This window comes from Cryptomeria japonica, chromosome 4 (assembly GCF_030272615.1).
Source record: "Cryptomeria japonica chromosome 4, Sugi_1.0, whole genome shotgun sequence".
Classification (NCBI taxonomy): domain Eukaryota; kingdom Viridiplantae; phylum Streptophyta; class Pinopsida; order Cupressales; family Cupressaceae; genus Cryptomeria; species Cryptomeria japonica.
The window spans coordinates 81,198,110-81,208,801 of NC_081408.1; the positions used below are offsets into that span (position 1 = coordinate 81,198,110).

The 10,692-nt window shown below is 33.9% G+C and overlaps 1 protein-coding gene across 1 annotated transcript; it reads right to left on the minus strand.

Annotated features, from left to right (window-relative positions):
- Positions 1–385: 385 nt before the first annotated feature.
- Positions 386–6,388, minus strand: LOC131029485 (laccase-11). Its single transcript, XM_057959986.2, has 6 exons — positions 6,190–6,388; positions 5,939–6,090; positions 5,447–5,691; positions 3,674–3,802; positions 1,979–2,899; positions 386–840 (listed from the first exon to the last, which is right to left on the minus strand). The coding sequence occupies exons 1-6, from the start codon at positions 6,283–6,285 to the stop codon at positions 710–712; spliced, it is 1,674 nt and encodes a 557-aa protein (XP_057815969.2). The 5' UTR covers positions 6,286–6,388; the 3' UTR covers positions 386–709.
- Positions 6,389–10,692: the final 4,304 nt, after the last annotated feature.

Genomic DNA, 10,692 nt, shown 5'->3' on the forward strand with positions numbered 1-10,692 from the left:
GGTGGAAAAGATCAGCCTCCTACCTCTAGCTTTATTGCACTTACTAGTCAGCTTTTATAACTTATTCTTAAAAATTAAAGAGACGTGCTAAATGAGTGTTTCTTTTCTGAAATGACATATTATTTTGTTATTCTTAAATTTAATCTAATACACAAATAAAAACATAATTCGATTAACTAATTTTTTAAAATAATCTTTACATTATTTATATAATAAACAACAATTTTTTGTTTGAAAAAATAATAATTGAATGACCATAAATAATTATTTTTGAGGAGAACGTAAGAATGCTCTATATTAAAGCCAGGAATTAAAAATGCATCTAAATGTTTAAAAAAAAAATAGAAACCAATTAAGAGTGCGCCTTAGAGTCAAAGCACCAAAATCGGAAGCAAAAATAATACATTAAAATCTATTAACAAAGAAATTACATAGCAGAGCTATAGATCATAGATCATGGCCCATTACATTTTTTCCACTGTGGGTGTGGAAACAAAGGACGAAGTTAAAACTTCTACCGAAATGACATACTTTTGTCATTGCCACCATGAACAACGATTCAAAATTTATTGGAAATCATTGGATTATTGCAAAATCCCTTTTGGAGATCAGAAACTCTCACTGCTTCAACCATGGATAAATAATCACATCATACTTTAGCCTTAAGTCAAAATATGCTAGTCAAAAAGTTGTTCATCTGCATGTGAATTTAGCATTTCGGGAGGTCCGCTGGAGGAGGCAATACGGATTGTTCGGGCCCATTTCCATTCTCCACCACAAATGCCATCTTCAGTCCCCACGTTGTGTGCACTTCCAGATGACAATGCATGAACCACACTCCTGTACATCAATTATTCATCACATCATATCAGAATCATGTTATAGAAGACTAGAAGACTTGCTGTTTGATGTTTATTGTTATTTTTTTATTTTATTGTATATTTTTCATTTTGGATCATATTTCATGATTCATTATCAAATAGGAGGGAGATTTTGTGATCTATCGTTAAAATAATAGAAGATTAGATTTTAAAAACCTAACTCATCATTAGGATAATAGCACAAATCTAGTTCTCCATTGTGTTGATGATGGATCAAGAGAACGTGTTATTTTTTAGACTTAATTGCGTTATTTTGGTTTCAATATTTTGAATCACATTCCATGACTGATCATTAGAATAATAGAAAGCTAGTTTTCCACGATCCATCATTAGAATAATAGAGGCTTAGATTTTAAATATCTGGCTCATCATCAGAATAATAGAAAAAATCTAGCTTTCTTTTATATCTACGATGGATCAGATAGTGAGATCCAAAATGTTTAAAATCTAGTTCTATGAATCGGAAACATTTTAAATCTAGCTCTCTTTTCTCCTAATCATAGATCATGGAATATATGATCTTAAACATTGATAAATTTTTTTTTTAATATAATCTAATTTGAATAATATTATGAATTGTGAAAATTACCATCTTAATGTTCTATTTTATCAATAATTATGTTTTTCTGTCTACTGGTCTTTTTGACTAGGCTGTCATATCAATAATTTCAAGTGTTGTAAGTATCCAGAAAGAAAAATTATTACTAGGGCAATTGGGTACAGAAATAGTTTTACTGTAACATTTGACTTTTGATCATCATTATTTTAGGCTTTTTACATCTGTAGTTATTCAGGAAAGAATATTACTATATACTACTGACAAATAGATTTCTTTAAACATCTCTCTTTTTTGTTCCAACTGTTTATGGCCAATTTTATGTTTTAATCAGGCTGCTGGAGATAAAGTTTAAACTTAGTTAAAACTAAAAAGAGCAGTGTGGACAAGTTTATTTAGTATATATTAAGTTTTAATTTGTTTAGATCACATTCTGGATCCACCACCAGAATGATATAGAGCCAAAACAAATAAAATAGATAATGCCATAAAAATATTACCAAGTAAAAGAAAAAATATATCTAATAGAACATATACCCACCTGGATTATCTGCTCTGAACCGGATAGCAGTCCACCCACCTGTTGGCACTCCCACAGTATTACGCTCTGGAGGGTCTACCAAATTGAAGTTAGCTTGGTCCGTCTTTGGGTTGTAGTTACCAAAACCTGTTCCAACAATGAAAAAATTGAAGCCATGGAGATGGACTGGATGGTTATCCACGGTCAGAATGCTGGTGTCCTGAAGCACCAACTGCACAGTTGAATTGTATTTTAAACTAGTGAGTCTTGTTCCTTTGGATGTGAAGAGATTCTTTGGTGGTGTGCCTGTGAAATTGAAGGTCACGGGTGGATTGTCTGGGAAATCTTTGGTGAAGACACCACTGATGTTGTTAACATGTGCCTGCAGAAGAGCAATTGTGGGCATGACAAAGCTTACATTGTTAATTGAAGCAGATGCACGGCTGCCATTAACACAAGTTGAGCATTTATCCAATGCAAGTCCTATTGTGAACATCAGATTACGGTCTACTGTCTGTGGAACATTTGCAGGGAATTCTGCAGAGTTCAAGCTTTTGATTGAACTGCTGAAATTGGTATAGAAAGAAGTGTCGTTTATCTTAGGGATTACAGGCATTATGGGGTTGGAGGTATTGGGTGTTCCAATGTATTGGAGTATGCCGGCTGAGGTCAAGTTATCGACCGCAATGGGGGCATCCTGGAATGCTCTGACTGTCATGAAATATCTCCCTGTTTTCTTGCTTGTGTCGAGGAGAACATTTGTTGTCTGGCCAGGGGAAATGGCTATGGCCTTGGTTTCGAATGGCTTTGTGTATACTGCATCAGTTTCTACCACTTTTAAATGATGGTTTGCTATGCTGAAGAAGACTTGATCATTAAGCGCAGCGTTGATTATTCGAAGAAGGTAGGTTTTATCAGGCTCTACAGCCAAAGCATAAGTATCTGCAACCAAACAAATATCACATCAATCAGAACAAACAAAACTTTCTTCATTAAAAAATTTAGGAAATTCAGGTTAGTAAAAAAGCACACCCACACTGTCTAATAGGACCAAATTAAAATATAGACCGAAAAAACAATAGATTAAACAGCTAATGCAATGTGATCTTTATCATGAAGATTTTGACCCCAAACACCAGCAGAGGTAGTGTCATCAATGGATGCCCAAACATGGAACAAAAAAATCAATATGATTGAACATTTAATGCATTACTTGGATCTTTATCATCAAGATTTTGATCCCAAACATCAGCAGAGATAGTGTCATCAATAGGCTCCCAACTAGTGAATGCCGCTTCCTGTTCAAAGTGTCTTTGACAGGTTGCTGGGTCCTACTGCTAGTAGGAAGGGAAAGGGCATTGTCCTACTGCTAGTAGGAAGGGAAAGGGCATTGTTAAGTCAAATCAGTTTGCTATTAACCACCTTTAATAGGCAAACTTGAATTTAAATAGAATTTTATCAAGCTTTTCAAATTTCAGTTGATGTATGGGATAAATTGGATGATTCGGTTTCGCTTTCTTTCTTTTTGTTATTATTTTCGCTGTCTAGCAACTTTGTTTATGTTTTTAGGTTCCGAATTTTAATTCCATATAAACATGCGACTATTTCTTCACACAACTTTTTGTTGGTCAATATGCATAACACTGTTTTCTAAATGGTAATATTGATAGTAATTCAAGAAAAAAAGGTAATATAAATAAAGATAAGACTTGTTGCCTTTAGTGGAACAATTGAAGAGAGGCCCTGGCTTCCCATTAATGGTGTGAGCATTTGATGCATTTGGGGCTCCTCCTGATTTCATAGCCTGATTTATTATAGCTTCTGTGTCTGCATTCCACCATTCCCCTGTACCATGGAAACAAAAGTCACAATATCATGTCTTTCATCTCAAATTATGATGCAGTTGAATTCAGACAAATTAATTTCATTAGAAGAGATATTGCTTCAATTTGTGAGTTACAGAGTCATAACAGACAGATAGGAACAAGTTACCATACAGAGCAATGATTCTATAGCTGAAGACAAGAATTGGTATTGTGGTTGGAGAAGTATGTTAGAAAATACAAACACCTCACGTTAAATGATTACAGATCACATCAAATGGGTCCTATTTATGTTGCTTATGGAGTGTAAGTATAGCCATTTATAGCCTTATCTTGCGCCAGAATTAAAGGTTAGGTTTGCCTAGTAAATAAATGTTTAATTATTTACAAATAAAGCAAATGTATAAGTGATACCTAAACACAAACATTTTAACGAATTTTATGATGATCATATTCTTAGACGTCGAGTATTGCTTTGCATAACACCTGAAATTGTCAAACTAACAGTACAATGATAAGAAAAGGTGTTTGTCCGAAAGCATCATTGACAAGTAAATTCCAAATAACTCACCATGCATAATAGATCTGCATTACCAGTAAATTAAAGAAAACAATGGAAATTAGACATATTGATATTTTATCATTTTGTGTATGATTAAGTAAATCAAACGATAAGTTTCTTACTTAAGATTTCAAACAGAAGAATCCATATAAAAAATGATTTGAAAACAGATTAATTTGGTATATATTGGTCCCTTAGATTGCTAGGTCTTATAGACACTATCAAAATTCCTTCCTTCATTCAAAAACATAGTACAACATAAAATGGAATGAATGTGAATAGTTTGATGTTCAAGCAATGCTTCTTTGTATATTTTACCTGGTCTATGACAAAATGTAAAATGGTCATCAATGTTTTAGAGCACCAAAAGTAACCAGTATTTATAAGCTATATTATGATGAGATACATATACTCATAGGTCAAACATCAAATGAAGAGAGAGATTTTAGGATAATCTCATATAGGTCTTAGATTTGTCTTTTACACTAAAGTCTATAGTTGTTAGTGAATTTTCAAATTATAATTTTTAACTAGTTTGCGAGATCAATTTTGAGAGATGTGGCAGCTATTCCAACACATCTACCATTCTCTAATGTAATTCAGAGGAATCGAATGTAGGTTGAGGTTCTGATATTACATGTAGATTTATTATTGCACCAAAACTTAAAGAAGTTGGTGAATTTTTTAATCAACATCATCACCTAAACTCAAATGGTGGCTAGTTCATTAGATCAATTCCCAAAGATGTGGTGGTTAGTCTGACATGTTCTATACAATTGAATTTTAGTTTGCGTTGTGTGAATTGTTAAAATTATATTTATAACTATTGATTTACTGCCTTAATATTCTTCTACTTGATTATTATTTTACTATTGCTTGTTAGACTTCATTCTTGCATTTCTTCTTTACCTTTAAGAAAATTTGAACTCTTTCAAAAACCTACCTTCAAATTTTATTAAAAATTAACAGAATGCATAAATCTATTGTTGTTTCTACAGTAAAATGTCGTACTCATTCTGGAATATGCAAAGACTCAATACTTTAAATGTATAAGATTCTTGAAAAATAATAAGCATCACATAAGTTATATCAACCTAAGCTCACCTAGAATCAGGGTGACTTCCTTGTGAGGCTTGGGGAAAGGATATGGCACATGTTTCTTTGGCAAGATGACAATGGGGCCATGCAACGTTGCACGTAGCCATAGAATGTGGGCATGGTAGAATAGTGTGCCTCTTTGCCCAGTGATTGTAAAGTTGTATACAAAGCTTTGGCGGGTCTGAATAGGGCACTGTGTGATGTATGCAGGCCCATCAGCCCACCCAGTCCTTAACTGTCTGATTCCATGCCTGCTCACATATAAACCAAACTCAATTATGGGTTAATAAAAATGTGTTGTTCGTTAATGATAATAGATTTTTACAATCTATAAAAATATTGTTTGTATGTTTTTGAATTTGATTGTGTATGCACAATCAAATTTACAAACAAACAAACAACAAAACAACATCAATTATAGATCTTAAATCATGAAACAAGCAATCTTTCTGCAACAATCAGCAGTATCCAAATACTTCATATTCTCAGAACTTTTACCAGTGTATTGTGACATTGTATTTCACATGATTGGTAACATTGACTAGCACTGTGTCACCCTCTCTTGCAAATATAGTTGGTCCTGGATACTTCCCATTCACTGTCACAATGGGCTTTGTGTGGCATAAACGTGTATAATTCTTGAGTCTTATCTGCAGCATAGAAATCAGAGATAAAACCTATCAAAAACCAGTGTTGAAATATGTGATATTAGTCTTAAAAATCAACTGCATAAATTCACACTAACTTACAGTGAAATTGTAATGCCTGGTTTTTGCCTCCACAGTGACAGACAGCAGCACAATCATGACAAAACAGAGCATCATAGTGTTTGAGAGTACTGCCATCTTTTGATTTCCTTAGTAGACAACCTATGTATGTTTAGCTAGACAACATACAATCAGATCAGTTTGAAGGATGCAAGGCTTACATCTGACAACCCATATTTATACAAACTCAAAGTCTTACCTATGATAGATGTTCTTATGGAGAAGCTTCCAAAGGTAATATCTAAGTTGGTATAATGTCAAAAGATAACTTCAGTCTCACACATGATCTAAGTCACCACATGTTTTTGAATTTGATTTTTCTTTTTAAAAAAATAACTCCATTGAGTTTTGGTGGTTTAGTTTTTTGCATTGTAAGATACGAAAACACTCAAAGAGTAGAGTTTGGTGAGTCCAAAACGTGGCATGCCTAAGGGGGGACGAATCAGAAGACATATATCCTAAGTATATGCTCTTACTAAGAAAAAAATTTAGCTCTTTTTTCTTATTAGGTGAATTAAGTCATCTGGTTCAGTTATTCTATCCTTGTTCAATAAGGTATGAGGTTTATGACAGGGGAATGTAGACAGGGGATTAGACTTGGAGAAATATTTTGGCCTCTTTGGACAGGGAAGTGTGATTATGAATGATACTGCCAAATTAGTTATACGGTAGGTGGCCATGAACAAGCATTTACCAACCTTGGCTATACCCCACCAAAATTAATTGAGTAACCAAATATGATTTCTTGTGGGAGCATATATATTTTAATAATGTTTCCAACTTTTTTTTATCAATTATAGGATTTTTTTGGTCCAGTTCATAGTCAGGTGAAGCAACAAACAAGGGATCTTATATCTGACATTAAAGTAACAACAACAACTCAGACTTACGAGTACGGTAGTCTAGCAAGGTAGAGAGTCCGCGAGCACACCAACCTAGTGAGGGTCTGGTACAGGCATGAACACCCATGTAACCACTAGCATGAGCACTGCAATGATTCCCAATCAATCCAATGAAAATTTAAACCTTGATAACACTGTCAACAATACCACAACTTAAACCATCACACTGCAAGATCAACCTCAATAACATACCCACCTTATCTGTTATGCAAGACTTATTAAATGAATTGTCAATGTGCTTAATACAGTTTTATATATCCATCTTATATTATATTAATACAATGAATATGATCTATCTATTTCGGGTATACCAGATAACAAAATATTTGTCTGTATAATCATCCTCTGTAAATCATTTCTTTATTATTAGTATCCTGTTGCAGTATGTCTATGATTAAACATGGAGGTGAATAAATTTTATGGTGGGTATTAATATTTTTTAAATTCCATGTAGTAAATCAAAGTTCACAGACATGATGAACAGCCTCAACAAACACTTCATATTCTTTTCTGTTATTTTACTCCTCTAGGGTTTGCCTTTAGGTAGAAACACAGTTCCTCCCCGTACTACAGACGTACATTTATTCATTCATGGGAATCAGATGCTGGTTTTTTGTGGGGCCTTAAAGAACTGTATCTAATCTCTTAATCCAATCGACTTGCCTAGCTACGTAATATGATATGTAATTGTCTGATAATTGTCTGATAATTGTTCCAGATAATAGTACCACAACATAGATTAGAGAACTAATAAAAAAACTCAGGTCTTTTCAACTAACAAATGCTGAAGTTGAATTGTCTATGGTGATAAGTAGTCTAAGGTGAAAATTTCATACTAGGGCTTTCTCAATTGTACGTTTTGGGTCCACTTAGGCTAGAGTGTTCTTTATGTAATCATTTTTTAATGACAAAAATAGAGTCTCATGATTATATCTTAGACTTTCTTCTTTGATATATAGTTTTGATTTTATTGTTTATGAGTAGATTTTGTAGGTGTGAAAGTGATTGAAGTTCTTTATGTGAATATGAATTTTGAATTTTAAAAATTTAAATTTAAATCAAATTTTATTGACATTTCTTTTTTTGTTATAATGAGTTTGATTTCGTATTTATTTGTGTGTATTTGTGATCATGGTAATCATTATTGAAGGATCTAATGAAGGATTATCTACTCATGCAATCAAATAAATAGACTTAAGAACAACAGTAATGGACCTTTATTTGATAGTCATTACAATATACCATAATGGGCTTCTGACATGCTAGACATCCACTGTTTGATTACAATGTAAATGTATAAAACTCAAAGTACATTGTAATACAATACCATGCACCACTTATTTTTACTTTCTTCACAACTTTTTAAAATTATTTGAAAGTTAATGTGTATCCTATTGGCATATGTGCAGAGTTGGATGACATGATGATATTGTATGTTGTCATTGATGTCAATATGCTGAAGTATGAACTAGTATATTGAAGTAAGCAAACTAGCAAGAGAACCAGTATGATGATGTGAACCGGTATATTGAAGTAAGCAAACTGGCAAGAGAACCGATATGATGATGTGAACCGGTATATGCAAAAAGTGAACTGGTATGTTGGAATGTGAACCGATATATGCAAAGTTTGTATCAAGGTTTCATTTGATATGACTACCGGTTGGTAGTCACAGCTTTGGGGTTTTCGGTTGATGCATTTCAAGTCTGTGTGATTCGACCGACGACATTCTGTGATAAGTTAGCATTGAAATGAAGATGAGATCGCGTTGCCATGTCAGGTTTGTGCACGTGAAGAATCTCCTTGAGGATCTTGCATTAAGAAGATTGATTCTATCTACCTCGAGAATGTGCAAAATCTCAGTAGACGGAGGAGAGCGCGTGATGGGTTATCAGCTTCCAAAAGCAGCGAAGAACAGACGATGGATAACGTCTTGAGATTTGTTCAAGATTGTTTTATCCTATGTAATGTGATTGAATGATCAGGATTGAACCGACTGTATTGTTAACCTAGATGCTTAGGGTTTTAGGTTTTGGCTACCGACCTAATTGTTGTCTATAAGGTCGATGATGATTTGCATTGTGAAGTTGTTGGCAAATGTTATGTGTGTATCCAAGTGAAAAGATACTTGATTCTTGTCAGACCAGTGCAGTGAGTAGAGATCTGTAGAGTGTGATTGCAGATGTAAAGGAACTAAAGTGGATCTTCCTCGGCATTAAGTGTTGTTATCAAATTAGTGTATTACCTATTGACTTCTAACCATTTCAGTACTTGAAAATCCCTTTACCGGGTAGCTTTAACAGGCTTTTTGTAAATCCTTTAATAAGGTGATTCAAAATCATTGAGTTCTTCAAATCCTCTTGCGATGCAACCTTTAACAGGGTTCTAACCTTTAACCAGGTACTTAGCCATCCCTTAACCGGGTGATCTCTAGTAGGATTGATTCCTAGTAGAACCTGTTATAAAGTCCTTAACCAAACCAAGCTCCTAACAAAGCAGACTTTAGAAGAGTTCAAGAACAACTTGTGGGTATTCATCCCCACCATGGTTTTTCCTAGTTGGGTTTCCACGTGAAAAATCAGTGTGTTTTGTGTGATGCTTTTTCATGTGATGTTTTAGTGTTTTCTGTCAAGCGGTAATGCATGCTGATCCAGTGGTCATTATATTTCTGATGTATTACTTGTTTAAGCATATGGGTGAAATGGAAATGAGATATTAGGATTTGTGAAGATCTAAATGTTACTGGTTTATGTCTTTCACAGTCTCACCGTGTTTTACCGGTAGTGCCCTGATTTAGATCGGTGATGTTGTTTACTAGTTAGTACAGTCTATGCAGTTTATGTTGTTAGATAAAGTTTTTGTCTATACCGATTCACCCCTCTCCGCCCCCCCCTCTCAGTATCTATTGGTTATTTACTATTCATCATAACCATTCCTAGTAATAGGGACAATCTCAATTAGCTACAGGGTCATGCAAAGCTCAATGCTAAATAAAATGTATAGCTGAATCTCTCAAACCAAATGTAATGACAATGGATATATCATACACACCATAAGCACCTATAGGTCCAATGAACCATGCTATGCATTCCTTTGCTAGTGCAATCTTTAGAGAGGTTTTGTAAACCATGGACAATGGACTAGGTATAAAACTATCAAGCTTAGTAAAGTTCAAAAACCAATTGATACCTTGCAATGTTGAAAGTTGCACACCTTTGCAATTTTCGTGTAACTTTTTTATTTTTCTTTATTTAGTGTTTGTAACCCTAACCGTGTTTATAAATTCATCTGGTCTTGCCTTAACCTTGTCTTTCCTTGGTGCCAACTTGTTTTTTTAATTCTCATACATTTCTAAGAACTTCTTTTCCATGTTAGTTGATGTTACTAAAGCAATTATCTCATGTTATGCTAATATATCATGTCCTTAGATGGATTTTTGTATTTAGATTCTAATACAATATGTGGATGTCCATGAAAATGTGTCAGCATCCACTAACTTTTTAGTCATACAATAGTTATTTTCTTTTAATTTTTCACCTTTCTCTTGATGACTAGGCTATAACCAACTTGGGTCAAGTCCCGA